This window comes from Podarcis filfolensis (genome assembly GCF_964270895.1).
Source record: "Podarcis filfolensis genome assembly, chromosome: 2".
NCBI classification, from domain to species: Eukaryota; Metazoa; Chordata; class Lepidosauria; order Squamata; family Lacertidae; genus Podarcis; species Podarcis filfolensis.
The window spans coordinates 94,178,618-94,203,104 of NC_139605.1; the positions used below are offsets into that span (position 1 = coordinate 94,178,618).

The 24,487-nt window shown below is 46.7% G+C and overlaps 1 protein-coding gene and 1 long non-coding RNA gene across 6 annotated transcripts in view; one reads left to right on the forward strand and one right to left on the reverse strand.

The window, feature by feature from the left end:
* The window catches only part of LOC310755731, a 22,148-nt gene extending 10,686 nt beyond the window's left edge, over positions 1-11,462 (reverse strand). Inside the window, exon 1 of one of the 2 annotated variants that reach the window (XR_014544482.1) lies at positions 11,408-11,462. This is a non-coding gene — a long non-coding RNA (uncharacterized lncRNA). Of the gene's footprint in view, positions 1-11,270 lie in introns of both variants that reach the window. The other variant, XR_014544483.1, reaches the window with a different exon arrangement.
* ENGASE (endo-beta-N-acetylglucosaminidase) overlaps positions 5,286-24,487 on the forward strand; it is a 26,522-nt gene continuing 7,320 nt past the window's right edge. Inside the window, exons 1-9 of one of the 4 annotated variants that reach the window (XM_083598696.1) lie at positions 5,286-5,347; positions 14,807-14,883; positions 14,968-15,169; positions 17,120-17,268; positions 18,050-18,204; positions 19,220-19,368; positions 20,403-20,568; positions 20,863-20,966; positions 21,214-21,322. In XM_083598696.1, coding sequence (XP_083454822.1) covers positions 14,820-14,883; positions 14,968-15,169; positions 17,120-17,268; positions 18,050-18,204; positions 19,220-19,368; positions 20,403-20,568; positions 20,863-20,966; positions 21,214-21,322 — 1,098 coding nt within the window. In that variant the 5' untranslated portion in view covers positions 5,286-5,347; positions 14,807-14,819. Of the gene's footprint in view, positions 5,348-11,469; positions 12,030-13,551; positions 13,575-14,806; positions 14,884-14,967; positions 15,170-17,119; positions 17,269-18,049; positions 18,205-19,219; positions 19,369-20,402; positions 20,569-20,862; positions 20,967-21,213; positions 21,323-24,487 lie in introns of those variants that run through there. The other 3 variants (XM_083598694.1, XM_083598697.1, XM_083598695.1) reach the window with 3 other exon arrangements.

Sequence of the window (24,487 nt, forward strand, 5' to 3'; positions counted from 1 at the left end):
CTGGCGAACCAAGATCTCAAACTAGCTTCATCATCCACTTTCCAGTGTCTTAATAGAAGCCTTTCTCTAAAACCACACTTGCAACACTGGATTACTTTTGTACTGCTTCTCAAATTAGGTGTAACAAGAGGGGTGCTCTTTACTGGGAAGATCTGTCACCACCATCACAGCAAGAACGAGGAATGCAAAGCTGCCCTTTCTGCATCCTCATAACCCTCATCTTCTCTGTCTGGAATAGCAGTGCTTGTTCTTATTCCTTCCCCCATTCTTGGCATCAGAGAGACATGCTTTTCCCAGATGGGTGCTAATTTTTCTTTTAGCCAAGGTGATCTTGGAAAGATGCTTGGATACACCTCAAATTGCTCCTGGCTTTTCCAATTTATCTTGTTACAAATGATGTTACCTTTGCCAGCAGTTACTAGCATTGCCCAGGGCTTTTCACTTGCCGTCTTCTTGCAGCACTTTTGCCCTCCAAATGCGCAATGCTACAAATGGACCAGCAAATGCTTGCTGTTCTGTTTGAGGCCCCTGCTTTTCAGGTATCTCTTTTTGTTATTTTAAACTGGGTGCCTTGCTCCCTATCACATCAAGCAGGGGTCAGCAAACTTTTTTCAGCACGGGGCCGGTCCACTGTCCCTCAGACCTTGTGGGGGGCCGGACTATATTTTGGGAAGAAAAATGAACAAATTCCTATGCCCCACAAATAACCCAGAGATGCATTTTAAATAAAAATACACATTCTACTCATGTAAAAACACCAGGCAGGCCCCACAAATAACCCAGAGATGCATTTTAAATAAAAGGACACATTCTACTCATGTAAAAACAAGCTGATTCCTGGACTGTCCGCAGGCTGGATTTAGAAGGCGATTGGGCTCGATCCGGCCCCTAGTTTGCCTACCCATGATGTAAACGCGCTACTTTTAAAAAATAATAAAAATTCTGCTGGTTTCCTGATCTGGACCAGGGAAATCCATTGTCCCCCACAATGCCAAAGATGTGCTTGGGATACTGCTAGTATAACCTAAGTCCCTTTCAGATTTTATTCAGATATACAGTGGTACCTCGGGTTACAAACACCTCGGGTTACAGACTCTGCTAACCCGGAAAAAGTACCTTGGGTTAAAAACTCGAGCGGATGTCCGGAATGAATTAAGTTCGTAACCAGAGGTACCACTGTACATTGCACGTGTGGAAAAGGAGCGGGGCAGGACAGTGCTTCTGCTGCAGACCTTTGCATGCAGAGCTCAAGGTCTTGAAAGGGGCACCAGTGTACTTACAGCAACAGCGTCTTCAGCTGTAGCTCTGGAAACAAAACATGGCCACAAAAGCACCCACCAATCACCGAAATTAACACTCTGGGGTAGAATCTCGGCTATTAAAATGAATATCTTACCAAAACTTCTGTTCCTTTTTCAAATGATTCCCATAATAGGTAAAGATGATTGTTTTAAAAAATGGAAAACGGACCTAACAAAGTTTATATGGCAAGGCAAAAAGCCACGGATCAAACATAAATTATTAACCGACATAAAAGAGCGGGGAGGTTTTGGACTCCCAGACCTGAGACTATATTACGATGCAGCATGCTTTACTTGGATCAAGGATTGGATCAAATTGGATAACAGTGACATTTTGGCTTTGGAGGGATGGAACAACAGGTATGGTTGGCATGCCTATCTAATTTATAACAAAGTGGCAGTCCATAAAGAATTTCTAAGCCACGTAATTAGAAATGCATTATACAAGGTCTGGATGAGACATAGAAGGTTGTTAGAACCAAAAACCCCATGGTGGGTCTCACCGCTAGAAGTAATATCGGTTAAAAAGATAAATACTATAGGAAGAATGGCAACATACCAGCAGCTCCTAAAGGAAGAACAGGGCCAATTAAAACTAAGACCATACGATGAGGTGACCCAATACTGTACCACATGGTTACAATATCACCAAATTGCACAAATATTCAACCAGGATAAAGTAATAGGATTTGAAAAAGAAGAATCAAAATTACAAAAAGTATTATTACAAAACTCAAAAAAATATATATCCAAAATGTATAATTTATTATTAGAATGGGAATTAAAGGATGAAGAAATAAAAGAAGTTATGATTAAATGGGCATGTGATATAGGATATGTAATTCGGCTGGACCAATGGGAGAAATTATGGAAATATGATATTAAATTCACGGCATGTTATACAATAAGAGAAAATTTTATGAAAATGGTGTACCAATGGTACTTAACTCCGGTAAAAATGGCTAAAATTTACAAATTAAAAGCGAATACCTGTTGGAGATGTAAAAAAGAAATAGGAACAATGTTTCACATGTGGTGGGAATGCCGACCTATTAAACAATTCTGGAACGAAATCTATGAAGAACTCAAAAAGATGTTTAAAATATCTTTCAGAAAAAAACCGGAGGCATTCCTTTTAGGTTTAATTACAAATGATATCCCCGAAAATCAAAGGAAAGTATTCCTTTATGCAACAACAGCTGCCAGGATGCTTATAGCTAAAAACTGGAAAGGCAGAAAAATTCCATCAGTGAAAGATTGGCAAATTAAATTTTGTGAATACATAAATCTGGCAAGACTCACAGCTTACATAAGGGGACAATCGGACCAGAAATTATTAAAAGAATGGGGTTGTGCTAAAGAGTATATGAAAAAACATTGTTCTGGAGTTAGTATATTGGTATGTAATGAATGATGCTTTACAGGGTTAAAGGAAAAGAAAAATGGTGTAAAAAAAAAAAAAAGTACCAAGGTGGAAGTAATCTAATTAGACACAACAACACAGTAAGAGTAAAGTTTTTGAGGTCTTAGAACAAAGAAAGGAAGTCAATTTGTGTTTATGTACGTAATGATATGGTTTTTTTTCTGTAGATGTGTGCTTTTTCGTTTTTGTTTAGTTTAGTTTAGTCTTGTTTCCTTTGTTTTTTTTCTTTTCTTTCGTTTTCTGTTTTTTTTTTCCTATATGTTCCAGGGATTTTTGTTTGTATAGTATTATTTTGGATTCAATGTTTGTAATTTTTGTTATGATTCTGCATTGAAAATAAAAAAAAAATCAAAAAAAAGCACCCACCAATCACCATGTCACTTGCTGATGTTGCCTTCACATGAGCATGAAAAACACCAATAGTAAACACACAGTTATGGCATGGATGCCACAGGGGCCTCTCCCACCCACAGGACACAAATATATACTCCCCAGAATAGATGACCATTGTCTACCACAGCCCAGGGGTCAGAAGACACCAAAATGTAGAATCCAGAGGTTTCCAAGGAGAAAAGTTTGAGGCCTGCAAGAGACCGAATGATTCAGGGAATAGACAACATCTGGCTCCAAGGTCTGTTCCCCTCCCCCTCCAAATTCTTCCTAAATCAGCCTTCATGAAGCTGGTGCCCTCCAGATGTTTTGGACTACAGCTCCTATCAGCCCCAGCCAGTACTGTTCTAAACTCTCCTAAGGGAGGTGACAGAATAAACATTTGTCAGAAACATTACAAAAGAAAAGGGACGAAACCATTTTTCCTCCTAGGTTGAGAGAGCTGGTTAGGCCTGAACTACTACAGTCATTTCTACAGAACTTCCTTGCGCTGTTTATTGGGCTTGTTCTCACAATGAGATCTTGAGACGTATCATGTGAAGTCACCATTATTTACATTTTAATTAGGGGAAACGATGGCTGAAAGAGCAGGACCACATATGAGTCAAGACCAGAAATGTATCTGTGGCATAGATTGGACTGCACACAGGTTTTCAAGACATAGGTCTCAGACCGATGCACTCATGTATCTTCATAATGTCAGTACTAAAGATAATTCCACAATATATATTCTGTACTTTTTCTGTCCAAAAAGTCAGGTTACTCTTTAAAGACTGCCTGGAACATTCTGTCACTAAGAGAAGGGAGAGTGCACAAGCTACCCAGAACTTAATACTATATCACTTAAAAAACAACAACACCCTGAGTAGCTTGGTAGTTTTGAGTAGCAATTGTACAGTAACTTGTGCAATATTTGCCTGCAAGAAGAGTTTTCAGGAAAAGGACTGCATGATTTTATTGGATGACGAGTCCTATATTCCACTGCATTTGGTGACATCAACGTTATTACTTCCCCAGATCCAACCAGTTCTGGTGGTATGGGAAAAACATGCCTAAGCTGATCGAACTAATCATAGCCCAAGCAGGCTGCATAATGATAAAAACTTCAGTTGTCTTGAGTGGCCTCCTGGGAAGCAATTGTAAGAAAATACAGTCGTTCGCTTCTGAAAGAACCAGCCCAGAGGCATCTGCAGCCCATAGAAAGACAGTAACTATAAACTGCGTGTCAAGAAGAGGAATCTTCTCAGCTTTACTTAAGTCTTTTAATAACTCCTTCCCAGCTCCAGACGTCGGGCAGCCGTAGTGATTACATGCAAAGTGTTGATGAACACAACATCACTTTCTTTGTAGCAGTTGCTCCCCAATTTCTGTCTGGGGCAGCTCCCAAATCGTGCAAACACGACTGCCCTGACTCATTTCCCATGAGCAAAATCTTTAGTTTTACATGGCACCATCAGTCCATGTTCCAGGGAGTTACGTGGGGATCTGAGGAAAAAGAGGCTCAAGCGGTGCCTGCTAGGGTTGGCAATAAGAGCCAGGGTTAAGGTATCTGTGCACTTTCTCTGCTGAAGGAGCAGGTGGGAACTACACCCTACTGACCAGGTGTTGTGCGGTGCAGGAGAGCATCAGCCCCCAAATGGCTGAGTTATGAAGTGAGCATTTTAGCGCATGACAAGGCTTATATTATGCCTCATGGACAGCAGTTCCATGGGGCACCGTAACACCCTTCTCGGTTGATCACTCTCTTTCGCTTGCTGCGATCTCAACCTCGGGACTAGGACAAGCCCAGAGCGTTGACTGAGCGTCAGGGCAGCCAGCTTCCAACGACAGGACTGAGCTTGCATCCATGGCATAGTGCAATGAACAGAAACTAGGGCAGGCTCAGGATATAGCAAGGCTCAAAAATCATAGCCTATGAGAGAAGCAACTTTGCAAAGAAGCTTGCATATAAGCTTTACATAGACAAATCACATTAGCAGACTGGAGATGCTCTCTTGTTCTAAATTAGCTTCTGTCCCTGTGGCAGGTGGAGGTAAAGCAAGGCACAGAGTTTAAGGTTTAAGGTTTGGAAGGAACAAGAGCTGTGCAGCCGGCTCCTCCCTCCAACCCTCCCCTCTGCCCACATGTTTTATTAAAGTGGCATTAGCCGTGGGTGGCATTGAGGTGAGGAGGTGTTGCGGTGGCAGCAGTTGAGAAGCCTCTGTCTGTGTCCGGCAAAATCAGCAACCAAGAGGTAAAGGGCCAAAGGGATGGGGGGCCAAGAAGGGGTGTCCTGTAACTCTCATTGGGACACATTGAAGGAGGTGTAGCAATCCTCTTTGCAACCTGCTGAATATGCTTAAAGGCAGAATTCAGGAGAAGAAAGGATCCATTTTCTGGGAAAGGGACCATGCTTGGGTTGTTAGTTGTAGAGGAACAAGTCAGGGTCTGAGATCAGTTTGCACCAACCCAGTTCTAAATGTTGACATGAGGAGAGTCTTTTGGAGAGGACCTGTCAGAGAGAAGGAAGCAGCCCTGGGTTCTCCTATACAGAGAGAAGCTGCCTTGGACTGGGTCAGACCTTTGCCTACACTGACTAGCAGCAGTTCTCTGCGGTTTCAGACCAGGACCTCTCTCCTTTCCACTAGGAGATGCAGAGGAGTGGACCTGGCATCTTTTGCATGGAAACTAGCCATGGCCCTTCAAAGCATAAGCTCACAGGGCAAAGAAGGTAGGCCATCTACAGGGTTTGTTGTTGTTTAGTCGTTTAGTCGTGTCCGACTCTTTGTGACTCCATGGACCAGAACCCATGGACCAGAGCACACCAGGCACTCTTGTCTTCCACTGCCTCCCGCAGCTTGGTCAAACTCATGTTAGTAGCTTCAAGAACACTTTCCAACCATCTCGTCCTCTTCTCCTTGTGCCCTCAAACTTTCCCAGCTTCCGGGTCTTTTCCAGGGAGTCTTCTCATGAGGTGGCCAAAGTATTGGAGCCTCAGCTTCAGGATCTGTCCTTCCAGTGAGCACTCAGGGCTCATTTCCTTAAGAATGGATAGGTTTGATCTTCCTGAGTCTCCTCCAGCACCATAATTCAAAAGCATCAATTCTTCAGCGATCAGCCTTCTTTATGGTCCAGCTCTCACTTCCACACATCGCTACTGGGAAGACCAGACTTTGCTATTTGGCGAAACAAATACAAGCATTGCCCAAGCAGGAACTGAAACCAATGACAGAAAGCTATCTGAATCAACAGTTGAGCAATGGGGAATGAAGCCAAACAAGAGGTGTAAGACCCAGGGAGTGGGAAAGTTAGGTGAGAAAGGCACATCTATTTGTCAGTCTGAATATTTGACTCTGTCTGGGTGGCCTTCTTGGGCATTAGGATCTGCAGAAGCAGCTCCCTTGGTAGTCCCACCCCCCTCTGAAATGCAGGGAATGGGACTTCCGGAGGCGGCGCCAACGGCAATGGCGGTCTCTTTCTAGTCTGGAGGGAGAAGCTCTGCGGAAATTGGGTCTGTCCGCTACGGCGAAGCGGAGACCCTTTCGAAAATCACAGGCAGGAGAAGCCTGTGAACGTGGGACTCGGCGGGCACCCTTAGCGCCCCCCGGATTTGCAAAGGAACCCCGCAAGGGGCTCCAGAGCGTAACAGGAGCTTGGCACGGTGCTGAGAGTCAATCGCTCTTTCCGTGGGGTGAAGCCGCACAGCTGTTGCCGGAGAGCACTGACCTTTTTCTTGTGACAATTCGGCTGCTAAACAACTACCCGTGGGTAGGTGAAGCTTAAGAAATTGGGACTAAAAGGAGAAAAAAGGGATTAATTTGGCACTGAAGCGGGAAGGCTCAGAAAAAGCTCAATATGGAGGCCAAATGGCCGAAATATTGGGAAATATTGGAACAAGAAGGAGACAAATTGAAATTGCAGAGTTTTGAGAAATTAAAAGATAAAGTGCAAGACTGGCTTCATTGTTATAATAAGAGAGGCCTATAATTTGGATAAAAAAATTGGCTTCCAGGTGGAAAAATCAAAATTGGGAACAGAACTGTTAGATCCCAAAACTAAGATACTTTCAAGAATGTATAACTTGCTGTTAAAATGGAATACGCAGGATGAAACGGTTAAATCTGCTATGATCAAATGGGCACAAGATATTGGTCACAACATTATGTTTGCTGACTGCGAACAGTTGTGGACCACCGGTATGAAATTTACGGCATGTAATGCCTTAAGAGAGAATATTATGAAAATGATATACAGGTGGTACATGACACCAGTCAAGCTTGCAAAAATCTATCATTTGCCCGATAATAAATGTTGGAAATGCAAAGAAAATGAAGGTACATTCTTTCACCTTTGGTGGACGTGCCCAAAGATTAAGGCTTTCTGGGAGATGATCTATAATGAAATGAAAAAGGTATTTAAATATACCTTCCTGAAGAAACCAGAGGCCTTTCTCCTGGGCATAGTCGGCCAATTGGTGCCAAAGAAGGATAGAACTTTCTTTATGTATGCAACAACAGCAGCAAGAATACTTATTGCAAAGTATTGGAAGACACAAGAGTTACCCACCCTGGAACAGTGGCAGATGAAGGTGATGGATTATATGGAATTGGCGGAAATGACTGGCAGAATCCGAGACCTGGGAGAAGAGTTGGTGGAAGAAGACTGGAAGAAATTTAAAGACTATCTTCAGAAACACTGTAAAATTAATGAATGTTAAAATGATGTTGGATTGAAAATAAGTGGCATTAGCAACAAAGTTAATAAGAATATGCAAAAATGAATTGATAAATGGATGAAAATATAGAGTTATAAATATGTTAAGATATAGAGTTAAGATAAACGAAAGAGGGTAAGGATTTGCTGATTTGACTATTTAAATGGGAATACAAAAAGGGGAGGTGTGAGGAGGTCAAGGAAACAAGCTAATGAGTTTAAAGTTACTAAAAACGGATTTGTTTTTAATTCTTGGTTATCTATTTGTTTTTTGTATTTTGTATTTTTATTCTTCTTTTTTCTTTTTTATGTATTTTTCTATGTCTTCTTTTTTGTATCTTTTTCTTTCTAGGTGACTTTTTTCTATTTTGTAAACTTATGTTTTTGTAAAATCTCAATAAATATCTTTAAAAAAAATATGAAATGCAGGGAATGGCGGAGAGGGAGTTCTGTAGCAGCCCCCAAACTGTGGAACTCCCTCCTCACAGACGTACACCTGGCATCTAACGATACAGTTTTCAGTGGGTGCTTAAGATGTGCTTCTTTACCCTTGCCTTTGAACCACTAAGGTGTTCTGTTCTGTAGGACCCACCTTTTTTGCTGAATTGAATTGATATTGTTCTGCTCAACCTGGAACAGTTTTATGCTGGTAATAGTTTCATCTGTTTTTATAACTGCATATCGCTGTAGCCTGCCGTGGTACCTTATGGTGAAGGGCAGATAAGAAATCTTATACACAAATAAGGCAATTCTCTTTCTTTCTTTCTTTGGGTCATTCAGTCTTCCTTCCTTCCTTTGTGGAGTAAGATGTTTCATCTTGTGTTTCTCAAAGCCTAATCTCCAGAAGTACAGAGGTTAGGCTGTTGTGTCAGTTTCATAAGCAAGTTCCTGTCAACAGAGAACCTATATTTTTTACTTATCAAGTCCCTCAGTTTTCAGCTGGAGCCAAGTTGCAACAATTTTTGAAGTCTATGCTGTGCCTCTGCTAGGAAGACAGAGGGAGATCTTTTGACTGGATTAACTGTGATTTCCTAGAACTGGTGTCTTAGAGCAGGAGCCTTGACCACCCTGGAGGCCTCCAGATGCTTCAGATGAAAGCTCCCATCAGCACATGCTGGCTGGGGCGGATGGGAGTTGTAGTCTAATGCATCCTGAGGACCTCTAGTTGGGGAATGCAGTTCTATAGCAAGTGAGAAAGTAGCTGCTATAAATGTAGATGCTATAAATGTACAAGTCTTAATCAAAATAGCATACTTTTAAAATTAAGTTGACTGCAATGCGGTAGCATAGCGTGGGGCAGTTGCCCTGGGTGCAAAATTGTTAGGGGCACAAAGTTTCAACATCTTGTGTTGGAATGCTTCTGCCACTGGACTCCGTTGAAAACGGCATTTCCATGCAAACCAGGAAGTGACCTCTCCAGACAACGGAATGACTTTTCTTTTCTTATCTCCATGGCTGCAATCTCCTGGGTCCATTAGGCAGATGAATGCACATGTGTACTCCATCTGTTTCCCTCCCTTCCACTCACCCCTTCTGCGTGGCTCCAGGTGCTGTCAACCCATGCTAAACCACTGCTGTAATGTTCTGTCCTGTCCAAATACTTTAAATAAACAAACAGAAGTATGTACAGGCTGCCTTTACCAGCATAGGCCTCACAAGGTGGCAGACAAGAATGAGATATGTTAAGGACCATCTGAAGTGTCAAAAAGAAAGAAAATAATACATGACTGAAGGAGGCATAGAGTCTTGAGATTTAGTTGCATGAATGATGCTACAGAAAGGCAGTGAGCAGCAGAGTTGGGAGGGCAGATAGGAGAACAGTGGCTCAGGCATCTCAGTCAGATCTCTCCCCTCCAGGAGACTTCCAGCACCAGTTACCGTAATTCAGAAAATTGTGGCAGCTGCTAAGCTGCTGGAATATTTTAGGTAGGTCCAGTTTCGGTGGAAAAGCAGGGGCTCTGCCAAGCCCCTTTAAGTTGGCTTACAGGGTGACCTCCCCACCATTTCTAGGGTAAAAGAGGATGTGTTTGTTAAGGACTCTTTGAAAGTACATTGCAGTACTTTTGAAAAGGTTTCACCATCCTGTACTAAAAGGGGAAGCAGGAGAATTATTAGAGGGACTGACATCTGAGCAAAAAAGGGAAATGTGAAAACTAGAAGGGGTATAAAAGTGCTAGGAGGTACAAGAAGAAACACACACACACAAAAATAAGGGTCTTTATGGAACAAAACAGCTTTAGGGTCATAAGGGTGGACGATGAGATTAATTGCTCAGAACAGAATGACAGTCCTCAAAGCGGGGGCGGGGGGCGGGGAGAGGACAGTATCCAAATAAGAACAATGGAATGATTGTCTTCAAAGGTGGATAACTGTGAAATGACAATTCCCAGCCTGGGGGGGGGGGGCGAACCCTATCTGGAGAAGAATTAAATCTGAATGATAGTGTTCAGAATCGAATGACAATAGAATGGCAGTACTATATGCAGAAGACAGTTCCTTGGATAAACCGACACTGAAATCAACAGTGTTAGGAACAGAATGTTAGAATGACACAGTCAGGAGTGAGGTAATACAGTGGTACCTCAGGTTACAGACGCTTCAGGTTACAGACTCTGCTAACCCAGAAATAGTACCTCAGGTTAAGAACTTTGCTTCAGGACGAGAACAGAAATCGCGCGGCAGCAGTCAGAGGCACCATTAGCTAAAGTGGTACCTCAGGTTAAGAACAGTTTCAGGTTAAGAACGGACCTCCAGAACGAATTAAGTTCTTAACTTGAGGTACCACTGTAACAGTGAATAACAGTCCAACCACAGGGCACCCAGAGCCCCCTCCCCCAAACTCCTTGGCCTTGCATGCTGCTGCTGTCCATCACTTTCACAATGTGATAGCAAAGAAATATCTTTCTTTCACTTTCCCATGTTCCGCATTTTAGAAGAAAAAGCATCTCAGTTGTGTACCTCCACTCCCAAAATCACACCACATTTGCTTCTATTATTATTACAATAACAACAATACCCCACCCATCTGGCTGGGTTGCCCCAGCTATAACCAAGTAGTCTCCTAACAGGATATTTCTGGGTAAGCAAACTGCCACAGTATAACTTGCAGGTAATTTAATTCTCCCCTGTCCAATGTACTGTATATTGTTTTGGCTCCTGACACATTGCTGTTTTTGCCTGCCAACTAGCAGGGAGATTCTGCCTTACGGTTGTTTTTGTTTTCCACATATTTGACTTCTTTCAAGGAACCTACAAAACCAGATTTTGAGGTGGTGGTGGATGCCAAGGGGTTGAGGAGGGTGCAGGAATCCAACATCCTGCTAAATCTAGCAAGGGGGGATGTATAGGGTGTATCCCTGTGCATGGATGTATATAAAGTTAATCCTGCTGTTTTGAGCTTCTGGGATTACAGTATTTTCTTCAGTTAACTGTCGCGAAAAACAACAACGCATGGATCAGATGACCTGTAAAAGCAATGGTGAAGGAACGAGGTTCGGCTACCTGTCGCGGACGGACCATGAGCGAGACCTGCTGGCTCGGGGTTCGAGGAAAGGGTGGGAAGTTTGTGGTCAATTTATCTATTGAACTGTAGGAAGCACACCTGGATGGAAAGTCTGGAAGCAGAGAGTTATGCTGAAACCACTGGCTCTCTCACCGTCTCCCTTCAGTCCCTGAAAATCTTTTGCGAACTGGAAGAGAGCGCCTCTGAGAATGTGCAGAGCGCGTTCCCCTTTCCGACTCTTCACACTCCACAGCCAGACTCAAGGGAACTTTCGCGCCAAAGGCGTGGCTTCTAGCGGGTGGGTGGGAAGCACCAGCCCCGAGAAGCACTTCCGTCGACTTTCTTTACCAGAGCAGGCCGAGGAAGCCCAGGCGCCGCCGGCGACCCTGGCTGCCTCTCTCCCGCCGCGGATGCGCTGCCTTCTCCCGCTCCACAGACGGGGCTGCCCGCCCGATGCCGGGGCTGCCCGGGCGCCTGGTGGCAGGGAGTTGCAGCGGCTGGAACTGCTGCGGGGATTGGCCGGATCCCGGCCGCCCTCTGCCTCCATGTGACGGGGGACGTAGGAGGAAGGCGCAAGGAGAGAGAGACAGACAGAGAGGGAGATGGAGGGAAGGGAGCAGGACGGAGGAGGGAGGAGAGGAGCCAAGCGAGCCGACGACGAGAGCCATGGAGGTCCAGAGGAGCCGAGGCCGGCCAAGGGGCGCTTCAGGCCCGGGCTGGGGTAAGGCGCGTCCTGGGAGCCGTCGCCGCGAGGGGCAGGGGTTGCTGGTGGGGAGGCTGCCTGTTTGCAAAGGGGGCAACCGCCGGAGCCTCTGCTTCCCGGCTTCAGGCGCGCAGGCAGCCGCCTCCCTTTCCGAGCAAAAGCCAGGAGGGCCTCTGTCGCCCTCCGCCCCCAAGCCGGACTTCTGTCAGAGAGGCTCCCGGCTGACCATTGCGAGAAGCAGGAGCCTGGGCTGCACAACAGGCCCGTGCGCTCCTCTCAGAGTCCCAGCCTCTTCTGGAAGAGAACTTGCAGCCCGTGCAAGAAGGGACGGGGCTTCTTTGGTGGTGAGGGGAGGCTTGGGGGTTCTAGTAAAAAAACCCGAAACTTAAACCCAACAACTACCCACAAGCTTGAAGGCTTCCCACCCTGGTGAAGATGCTCTTGCTGTTATTGGTGGTGGGCAGCTTGTGGCTGGGGATGCAGAGCGGTCCTGGAAGGTGATAAACTTGGGTGCAATGCAAGCGAAAGCTGTCCAGCCTCGGGAAGGTGGTGGCGAGCTGGGCCTGTCCTGCATGTTTTCCTCAAAACATTGTCATTGGGAAGTTCCCTAAGTTTCCTAGCGCTGCAGAAGCTCAGTTCTAGGCGGGACAGTAGCTCACCTTGTTCTTAATTGAATTGCAAGTTTATGGAGGAAAAAGCTGTCAGTGGCTGCTAGCCAGAAATAAAAATATTTTTTTTTTAAATTATTTGTACCCAGCCCATCTGATTGGATTGCCTAGGAAGGCTATTGGAGACAGTATGCCTCTGAATTGTCCATTGCTGGGAAGAGCAGTTCTGCTCAGGCTTGTGCTTGCAGGTTCCCTGTGAGCATCTGAGAACAGGAGGATGGACTTGATGGGCCATTGCGCTGATCCAGCAGGGCTTAGCTCACAGTCTTCATAGGAACCTGGGATCTGATATGGTAGGGAAGGAGCACTTGTTCGGCAGGATGCTGCAGTTGTACCAGCAATGCCTTGCCCTCCAGCACTGAGAGTATCAGAGCTGCCGCCTCCAAACTGACTCATTCAAAGTAGATCAACCAGGAAAATGAACTGGAGAATCTCTCTCTCTCTGTGTGTGTGCTTGCATCACTCATAAAGTTTCATTGAGTTCATGGGACTTGCTCCCAAGTTAGTCCGTATAGGATTGCAGCCATAATATCCCAGGTCTGGAAATAGGTTTGATGCTGCAGCCCTGCATTGTGACTAAGAGCTGCATTTCCTAGCCAACTGCTGGTTGGGGTATCACAATGTTAATACTTCTCTTGTCTCATTTTGATGGCAACAAACTTATCATTGGGCTTTTTTCACTTGGGTAAACCACTTCTGCCCAGCCCTGATCTTTTAACCATTTTGAAGAGCTGGTGGCCATCCCATTTTTTAAGTGATGTTTTGTTCAAGGGGGTGGCTTTGAAAACTTCCAGGCTCTGAAAGAAGAGAAGCCTGCAGCTCCCAACTTTTCAAAGCCACCCCCTTGAACAGAACATCACTTAAAAAATGGGGTGGCCACCAGCCCTTCAAAATGGTTAAATGATCAGGGCTGGGCAGACATTAGGCTTGCATAATCAACTTGTATCTCTCACCTTTTGTTTGTTAGAACTTTGCAGTCTGGTGCCACCCCCCCCCCCCCATGTTCCTTAGGTGCCACAAATGCCCAGCAGATCAGTGCTTATGTTTCCAATTCCTCCCTGCTGGGCATGCATGGCCACAGGTGTCTGTAATGGCTGGAGTAGTGGGACGGAGTGGCCGTCCTGGATGCCAGCATCCTTGCAGCTAGCCTGGATGGAGTGGGACAGGGTTGTGGTGAGGTTGGGGCTGTGCAGAAACACCAGCCGGAGTGCTGGTTGGCCAGTGTTTCTCCTGTGGATTATTGCCAGTCCTTGGGCTAGAAAAGGAAACCTGAAACTGCCAGGACAGGGTTGGGTAACTCCAGATGATGGACCCCAACTGTCACAGCTGGGGATGGTGGAGTTGCAGTCTGAGGGCCCCAGGACTCCCATCCATGTGATGGCATATGTTGCCAGTCCATTTATCAGCACAATTCAAAGTGTCGGACTTACTTCTTAAAGTTCTTTATGGTTCGGGATCTGTGTTCCTGGAGGAATGCCTGTTCTGACATCAGCTTGCCTGTGTGTTGAGATCATTGAGAGAAGTCCTCCGTTGCTTGAAGTGAGCTGGGTGGCAGCCTGGGAGAGGGCCTTCTTAGTGTTGGCACCCTCTCCATGGAATTTCCTTCCAGAGATGTTTTCTTGGTGCCTACACTTCTGTCTTTTCAGGGCCAGATATTCTTGTTTTCTCAGGCTTCTAAGCTTCTATGATACCTAGGTTTCTTGTGCTAAACTTGTTGTTATTGCTGTATTTTAATGGTGTACCTCTGCATATTCTGTACAGTAAGCAGAGAATACTTTTATTTCCTTTTCGGTTGAAGTGACCAGGATGGTCCCAAGGACAAAGGAACCTTGACTTTGTTAGGCTTATTTTAATTTACTGCTTTGAATTCCTGGCCTTATTATGTTTGGTTTTATGTGTCTTTTTTGTACGGATTTTTTATTTTTTGTAGCAGCCAAGCATACATTATTTGTTCCTTTTAAAAATGCATTTGTAAATGTGTGTAAATAAATATGTATGCCTGGCTACTTTTAAGAAGTCCTTCCTCAGTACAGTGGGCTTTTTGGATGGCAGGGGAAGGGGCACAGAATAGAGGGTTCCCAAATAGGATTGTTGTTTTTTCCCTGATTCCTTTTTTCTTATTTTCAGCTTGCAGTTGGATATGGAGAGCCAAAGAACATCCGTTCTCCACCGGGTGGTCAATTTCGCGCCCAGTCCTCTCCCTGGTAAGACTTGGTGTTGGGTGAAGAGCCATGATTATCACCACTCTGCGATTGTAGGTATTCACAGTCTGCCTTTATTCCTCCCAGCTAGGCAGTACGACACAAAGACCACTGAGCCAATCAGCTTCTACCTCTCTGGCTTGGAAGAGCTGCTCTCCTGGAAGCCCACTAGTGATGATGCTTTCAACGTGTCCACAGAGCCACTGGCCAAACACGAGCCTCCTTTCAACAGCCGTAGGCCCCGCACGCTGGTGTGCCACGATATGAAGGGAGGTTACCTGGAAGACAGGTTGGAACTGGGGCAGATGCTGAAACGGGAGAGCTTCCAGATTCAGAAACAATAATTTTTTGCCAAACTAACCAGAATTGGCTCAATCTGGTCTTGGCTGAGTTTGCCTTGGTTGCAGCCACATGGATCTGAAGAGTGATTAACTTGTACCAATATTAGTTATAAATCACACTTTGGATGTTTAAAATGTTTCACATACTTGGGGTTGCGTGCAACCAAGTCCAACTCAGAGTAAACCCATTGAAATAAATGCGCCCCCCCGTTAATTATGTTTAAAACAAGCTTTAAAATGTTATTTTGCAGAGAATGTCAGCCTGGATATAAGTACCCCATGCTGGGGGACACGATGAAGTCTATGCTCTGTGGACATTGCGATAGGGGAGGGTATTGGGGCAAAAGATAACAGCACCAGAGGGTGGTGTCTTTGGTCTTAAAACAACAGGTGCTGAATATTGACATATGGGATCAGCCAGCTCCTTAGAGGCACTAAAAACAACATGGGCAAAGCAGCAACTGCTAGAAACTGATTGCATCTGCAAGGCCCTTGCTTATTTGCGTAGCTCATCCTATGAATTTGGCAACAAGGCCTCATGCCTCCTTGCTAATGCTCAGAAAAGCCCCCACCAGAAGTCTCTGAATTTGATCACTGGGATTTGTGACCAAAGCTATGTCAAGGTCCGTAAGTGCTAGTAATATAATAATAATAATAATAATAATAATAATAATAATAATAATAATAATAATAATAATAATTTATTATTTATACCCCGCCCATCTGGCTGAGTTTCCCCAGCCACTCTGGGCGGCTTCCAATCAAGTGTTAACAACAAAACAGCATTAAATATTAAATACTTCCCTAAACAGGGCTGCCTTCAGATGTCTTTTAAAGAGAAGATAGCTGCTTATTTCCTTCACATCTGAAGGGAGGGTGTTCCACAGGGCGGGTACCACTACCGAGAAGGCGCTCTGTCTGGTTCCCTGTAACCTCACTTCTCGCAATGAGGGAACCCCAGAAGGCCCTCGGTGCTGGATCTCAGTGTCCGGGCTGAACGATGGGGGTGGCCCCACGTACAGAGTTAGTCCTGCTCTGAGTAGGATTAGCACTGAATGCCCCCTGAACTGGGTCGCCAAACTTCATTCAGGTGGTCTGCAGTTGGTCTGTAAAAATACAATTAAAAATCATTTAGCACCTAGCACAGTGCATTACAATTGTTACAACAGGCAGAAAATTCAATTTAAGTGGTCCACCAAGACCCTCAGATATTTTCAAGTGATCCAGGGGGAAATAAGTTTGGAAACTACTGCATTAGCTCATTGATCCCTACACTGGCCATGTATGACCTTTATTATTACCACTGCATTGAAGGTGGTGCATGCAGAGTAGAAGAAGAGATGAGATGAGATTTCAGCTGCTAGCTTCTTGGTTCACAGACCCAAACTATGTGTTAACATTGGCAGTATGTTTATATAGGGGTGCTTTGGACTGTGAAAACCTCTTCCACAAAGGCAGCACCACCAATCCTGATCGCGGCCGTAGCATAGAAGGATATCGCTGTCACTAAGAGGTTCAGTCATACTAGCCAGGTCCAGTTCCTGGCAGAGGTCATTCACCAGGATGGTGTTTTCAGTCCTTCCTGCACTCCAGTTACAGTGGGTTAAGAACGTGCAAAATTAAGAGCAGGGAAAGAGATCAGGGAAGTAAATCTGGTTTCTGCAAGCAACCAGGGGAATTTCACTTCTTGTTGGATTCTCTTGAGGGAGGGTGGTGGCTGGGCCACCCTAGCTTCAGGAAATCGCAACAGCTTGGACTGGTTTAGTTCTTCTGAGCAAGATTATAGGACCTGAAATATGATTCATACCTACTTTGTATGAGGTCTGCCATGCTGAGTCTAATTGTACCCTGTTGGGTATAATGCGCTCTCTCTCACTCTCTCCTCTTACTTCTGGCAGGTTCATCCAAGGTGCATCGGTGGATGACCCCTTTGTGTTCTACCACTGGTGCTACATTGACATATTTGTTTACTTCAGTCATCACAACGTTACCATCCCACCTGTGGTCTGGACTAATGCTGCTCACCGCAATGGAGTCCTCATGCTAGGTGATCTTCACTGGGCCATCCTCTGGAGCATATGATACACATAGTGTTTGGGGCCTGTGGGAGGGAGGGCCTCACTCTCTAAGTCGTCCTTTCCTTACTCCACCCCTTTGCTGAGTTGCAAGAGGCAGGAGTTGCAGAGGGTGGTACTTCTTTCCTCCTATCAGTTGCATTCTTGACACATGCTGCCACTTATCAGGGGTGGATAACTTGTGGCCCTGCAGATGTTGTTGCTGGATTCCAGCTCCCATCATCCCTGAAACGTTGGCCATGCTTGCTAGGGCTGATGGGAGGAGTCCCACAACTTCTGCAGGGCCGTAGGTTCTCTGCTGTTGAAAGTCTGGGGCCACCCACAGCCTCCATTCCTGCTAATCTCCCACAGCACTCTGCTTTCTGGGAGATGCAGGGAGTTTTTGCAAACAGCTGCTGTTGCTGTTCCACTCTTTATAGCCATGCTTCAAGGCACAGGAAATTGCCGACTCCTCTGACATTGCTTGCATTTTGGGTATTCCTCTTTCCCCCCTGGAGGGAAGGCTCAGCTCTTAACCCGCCTGCCTTCCTGTGGCGCAGTGGCTCACTGCGCTTGGCTGTTAACCAGAAGGTTGGTGGTTCGCGCCCACCCAGGGAAGGGCAGAATTCTTGCGTTGCAGCGGGTTGGGCTAGATGACCCACGGGACCCCTTCCAGCTCCAGGATACTGTGGTTCTCCTGATGCACAGAGGTTTTGGATGGGCTAGGAGATGAGCTGTTCCATTTCTTCCCTGCGTTTCCTTCCATACCTGTAGGGACCTTCATCACAGAGTGGGGAGATGGTGCAAAGATGTGTGAGTCCTTCTTGGCAAGCGAGGAAGCATACCGCGCCGTGGCTGATCAGCTGGCTGCGATTGCACAGTTCTATCGTTTTGATGGTTGGCTGGTCAACATTGAGAACTCTCTGAGTGTAAGCAAGCAACATTTCACCTCCCCACCTTGGCCTAGGAGGGGAGTTAGGGTTCATCCATACACAGGCCGTATGTGTGTTCCTTAAGTCCCTGGCATTGCTCAGGGGGAGCAGGAGCTATACCTAGGGATATGCTCAGTATCACAATGCAGCTGTGATATGTATCCCCACGTCAGAATTTCTTCCTTTAGGTCCCTAGGATCCTCAGAACCCCAGGTGGCCTCTTACCTTCAGAGACTGGCTGGGTAGGCCCCTTACCCCTAGGGCTTGAAAACCCCCTTTATGTCGCAGAACCCCTTTCCTATTTTTATGCCTGCCTGCTAGGGCTGGGCGATACCTAGTTTTCAACCCCGTGATATTTCACCCACTGAACATCATGATATACTGATATATTATGATGTCTGAAATAAGGATGGAGCTATGCATAGCCATTGGCTGGCTTCATGGTTTCCCCCCACATTGTGATTTTCGTATAGCATACACATCATGATTCATGATGTATCGCCAGGTCAAAAATTACGAAACTGATATCGCAATATGGACTTCAAACTGGTTTTGGATGCTATATTGCCCAGCCCTGCTGCCTGTTCCCCAAATTACTTATAGCACAGTGATTCCCTTTACCTGGCCATGCTAGTCCACACTGTTCCCTTACTGGCTCACCCCTAAGAGTTGCCCCCAAACCTCTTTCCTCTCTCCAGTTCTGTTCTTACCTTCCTTGCCTTGTCATTTCTCCTCCCCTGTCCCTTTCATAAATTTCCTGGGGCCTCTCCTCCAACACTTCTTTCCCATCCTTCCTTTTCCATCCCCACTCTGGGCCTCTGATGAATTCTGTGTATCTGCTGGCACCCAGCTGCCTGTCCCCTGGAAAATATATATTTCCCAAACTGAGGTGTGTCAGACTCCCTGGCTTTGGGCAGCATGCATATAACATCACTTGGCATGCTGAATGATGGACCAACGGCCTCCCAAGGACCTGTCGCACTGGCTGATTGATGCAATTCTTTCATGGCAGGTGTCGGCAGCGCGTAACTTGGTCCACTTCTTGCGCTATCTGACGGCCCAGGTGCACAGAGCTGTGCCGGGAGGGCAGGTGGTGTGGTATGACAGTGTCCTGCAGAACGGGGAGCTCAAGTGGCAGAATGAGCTGAACGAGAAGAACCGGTGAGTGGCACCCCTCCCTGTTCTACAGGCAGTGGGTCTTGCCCTGGGGACCAGAGGAAGAAGGGCAGCGCATCCGAACCTGAGGGTAGCCCCACGGAGCCTCTGCCTCCTGCCCTACAGCATCTCCCTGATACACTTTGCCTGCTGAGGGGAGCTCAGGTGTGGTGCGAAATAGCCAAGATCTACCGTAACCAACAGCTGCAATGCACTAGTGCAGTGTTTCTCAAATGTGGGTCCCCAACTGTTCTTGCAACTACAACTCCCATCATCCCTACCTAACAGGACAAGTGGTCAGGGATGATGGGAGTTGTAGTCCAACAACTGCGGGGGACCCAAGTTTGAGAAACACTAGTACATTGTAACAGAGAACGAGAAAACCAAGCATGGGCCTCAGCGAATGGTAAGATGCGAGAGATTGACCGGCATTGCTGAGCAAGGGAAATACCATGCCTGCTAAATCCCAGCTAGCTGGAAGACCAAACTTGACTCAGGGGACTGTATCCTTTTGGGGTTTGTCTCTAGTGCTGTGGCAGAGATGGGGAATCTCCAGGTCTCCAACTCCCATCAGGCCCAGCCAGCATTGCCAGTGGGCACAGGGATGATGGAAGCTACAGACCAGCAAAAACCAAGGCCACAAGTTTCCCTCTCCTTCCCCAGGCGGTGTAGAAAGTATCCTGGAAAGGGACAGGAATTCTCTCTCCCCCCTTTTCCACAATGCATTTTCCCTGGTCCTTGTCAGCTGTGCATGGTCTACAGCTGAAGCATCCCCTGGGCCAGGGCTGCTAGGATCCATCCAGCTAGAGCTACCTGGAAGGGCCTGTAAAGCCTTAGGCCTCCTGGACGCCAGAAAGGGACCCTCTTCATGGTCCTAGAATGAGTTGGAAGGGACCACGAGGATCATTGAGTCCGACCCCCTGCAATGCAGGAACCTTTAGCCCAACGTGGGGCTTGAACCCACAACGCAGAGATTAAGAGCCTTGCACTCTTCCATCTGAGCTATCCCAGACGTTCCTCCGTTCCTCGTGCCCATGCAGGGTTTACTTTGACGCCTGTGACGGTTTCTTCACCAACTACAACTGGACGGAGGAGCACCTGCTGCGTACGCGAGAGATGGCCGACGACCGCCGGGCGGACATCTACGTGGGCGTGGACGTGTTTGGCCGTGGGGTTGTGGTGAGCAGCGGCTTTGACACAAACAAGGTAGGCAGGCTTTGCGGCTTGTGGGAGGCTTGCTGCCCTTGTGGCTCACAGTTCCAGGCTGGAACTTCCCACAGTGACTGAGAGCTGGAGAGGGCAGTCGTGGTTGCCTTGGGGTGGGCGGAGTGAAGCCTTTTAAGACAGCCTTTTAAGCTGTTGCCCTGGGTAGGTTGACTCCCCTGTTACAGAGGGAGGGGCTAGGGCAGTTGTCACCCTCCCAGCACCCCTTGGCTGCCCACACTCCGGAGCCTCCCCACAAGCGGAAATGGTGACTTGGCGTTCCTTGTGTCCCTGCAGTCCCTGCGCATGATTCGGGAGCAGGGCCTCTCGGTGGCCATTTTTGCACCTGGCTGGGTATATGAGACCTTAGGCCCGACCGACTTTCTGAACAACGAGGACAAGTAAGGTCCAGCAGGATGGAGATGGAGGGGCTTTGGGAGGGGAGGGGACTCTGCCGGAGGGCCTGCCTGGCTTGGCTTCACTTTGCCTGACTGCCTGGGATTGTCCGGCCCCCTGTGGCCTATTATGGGAGGGTCTTTCTGACAAGCCCCCACAACGGTGCAGCAGTGACCCAAGTTTCCCTTGGGGTTTTCACAGTGGCGTGGAAGGCTTCTCAGCGCGACTCCTTTCTCACTTGCTTGTTTGCAGATTCTGGGCCCTGCTCTCCGATCTGCTGCCCACTCACAGCATTGGCTCCCTCCCCTTCACCACCTCTTTCTCCCTGGGGATGGGGAAGAGGCACTTCCACAATGGGCAGGTAAGAGTATCGAGCAGTTTTGGGCAGAAGAAGCACAACTGCCTCTTTTTTTTCCTTTTTTTTTTATAAAATATTTATTAAAGTTTTCCATTTTATACAAACAAAAAAAGAAGACATAAAGAAAAAAAAATATTAAAAACACAAAATTTTCAAAGCCTAATTTCAAAACCATAGTTCCTTGACTTCCTCATACCTCCCCTTCTTGTTTTCTAGTTCAAATTATTTATCCAGCAAATCCTAATCTCTTAGCTTCACAATTAGTTAACACCTTATTTTCTATTCAACTTCTTAAATTATTATAACTTAAACATTATTTAAACAAAAGAAAAAAAGAAAAACATTTCTTCTGTATTCTTTTACCATAACAGCTAAAGACCACTTAGTTTCAATCCAACCCCCTTCAACATTCAATAATATTACAGTATTTCTTTAAGTAGTCCTTAAATTTTCAGGTGGTTCACAATTTAGCGGAACCACCTGCAACATCGGGGCCCAGTACGGGCCACATGTTCTCCTGCAATGATTTTGCAAAGTTTTTTGCAGATAAAATCGCTCAGATTCGGGAAGAAGTAGACTCCACCGTGGGAGCAGGGCCGGGGCGGGAGAGTGCTAGAGTTCTGTCTAGTCAAGTTGAGTGGGATCAATTCCAATCTGTTACCTCCGAGGATGTGGACAGGCTGCTTGGACGAGTGAAACCAACCACCTGTCTCCTGGATCCTTGCCCATCCTGGCTTATAAAAGCTAGCCGGGAAGGACTGGGCGATGGGCTTCGTGGGGTGGTGAATGCTTCCCTCCGTGAGGGAGCCTTCCCAGACCCGCTGAAAGAGGCAGTTATTAAACCGCTTCTTAAAAAACCATCTTTAGATGCGGCCACGATGGCCAACTATCGCCCAGTCTCAAATCTTCCATTCTTGGGCAAGGTGATTGAGCGAGCGGTTGCCGAACAACTCCAGGCACGCCTGGAAGAAGCGGGTTCTGTCCTCTCCCCCATGCTTTTCAACATTTACATGCAGCCGCTGGGAGAGATCATCAGGAGGTTTGGGCTGGGTGTTCATCAGTATGCGGATGATACCCAGCTCTACCTCTCTTTTAAATCAGAACCAGTGAGGGCGGTGAAGGTCCTGTGTGAGTGTCTGGAGGCGGTTGGAGGATGGATGGCGGTTAACAGATTGAGGTTGAATCCTGACAAGACAGAAGTACTGTTTTTGGGGAACAGGAGGCGGGCAGGTGTGGAGGATTCCCTGGCCCTGAATGGGGTAACTGTGCCCCTGAAGGACCAGGTGCGCAGCCTGGGAGTCATTTTGGACTCACAGCTGTCCATGGAGGCACAGGTCAAATCTGTGTCCAGGGCAGCTGTTTACCAGCTCCATCTGGTACGTAGGCTGAGACCCTATCTGCCTGCGGACTGTCTCGCCAGAGTGGTGCATGCTCTGGTTATCTCCCGCTTGGACTACTGCAATGCGCTCTACGTGGGGCTACCTTTGAAGGTGACTCGGAAACTACAACTAATCCAGAATGCAGCAGCTAGACTGGTGACTGGGGGCGGCCGCCGAGACCATATAACACCGGTCTTGAAAGACCTACATTGGCTCCCAGTACGTTTCCGAGCACAATTCAAAGTGTTGGTGCTGACCTTTAAAGCCCTAAACAGCCTCGGTCCAGTATACCTGAAGGAGCGTCTCCACCCCCATCATTCTGCCCGGACGCTGAGGTCCAGCGCCGAGGGCCTTCTGGCGGTTCCCTCATTGCGAGAAGCAAAGCTACAGGGAACCAGGCAGAGGGCCTTCTCGGTAGTGGCGCCCGCCCTGTGGAACGCCCTTCCAGCAGATGTCAAAGAGATAAACAACTACCTGACATTCAGAAGACATCTTAAGGCAGCCCTGTTCAGGGAAGTTTTTAACGTGTGATATTTTACTGTATTTTTGGTTTTTATGGAAGCCGCCCAGAGTGGCTGGGGAGGCCCAGCCAGATGGGCGGGGTATAAATAATAAATAATAATAATAATAATAATTATTATTATTATTATAATATTAAATTTCTTCCAATCTTCTTCTGCCGACTCTTCTCCCTGGTCACGGATTCTGCCAGTCATTTCTGCCAGTCCCATACAGTCAATCAACTTCAACTGCCATTCTTCCAGAGTGGGTAAGTCTTGCGTCTTCCAGTGCTTTGCTATAAGTATTCTTGCTGCTGTTGTTGCATACATAAAAAAAGTTCTGTCCTTCTTTGGCACCAATTGGCCGACTATGCCCAAGAGAAAGGCCTCTGGTTTCTTCAGGAAGGTATATTTAAATACCTTTTTCATTTCATTATAAATCATCTCCCAGAAAGCCTTAATCTTTGGGCACGTCCACCAAAGGTGAAAGAATGTACCTTCAGTCTCCTTACATTTCCAACATTTGTTATCGGGCAAGTGATAAATTTTAGCAAGCTTGACTGGTGTCATGTACCACCTATATATCATTTTCATAATATTCTCTCTTAAGGCATTACATGCCGTAAATTTCATAGTGGTGGTCCACAACTGTTCCCAGTCAGCAAACATAATGTTATGACCAATATCCTGTGCCCATTTAATCATTGCAGATTTAACCGTTTCATCCTGCGTATTCCACTGCAACAGCAAGTTATACATTTTTCACAGCTGCCTCTTTTAAGCCTTTGCAGCTTGACTCGCCAGCCTCTGCTTTGAAACGACAACTTGCTGCATGTGATCTATACAGACTGGAGACCCAGTAAGGCCTTCTGGATAGCTGACCGGGCTGTATCCCCAGCCCAGCTGATCTGCCTGAAGTGTCAGCTACTAGAGGCCTCAGATTCTTAACCTTCGGGGACACTCTCTTTCAGAGCTAATTTTCCCAGTCTTTCCTGTCGAGGGCTCTGCAGGAGGGCTCTTTTGCTTCAAGTCCCTTTCCACCCACAGGAAAACACTGGAGCCTGAATTGCAGAGAATGAGGAATTGCAGAGAATGAGGTAGCTTCCTCCACCTCTAGCTGGCCGGCTGAGTCTGTGACTTGTTTCCAAGCTGAATTCCCCACCCAACCCCCGCCCAGCCGCCGTCAAAGCCTTTTAAACCTGGTCTGGTCTTTTCCTCCCTGGGCTTCTCTGCCCTCCTGCTTTCTTTCCAGCCAAGGTCGGCTCTCTTTCTACTTGAACGAGTCCTTC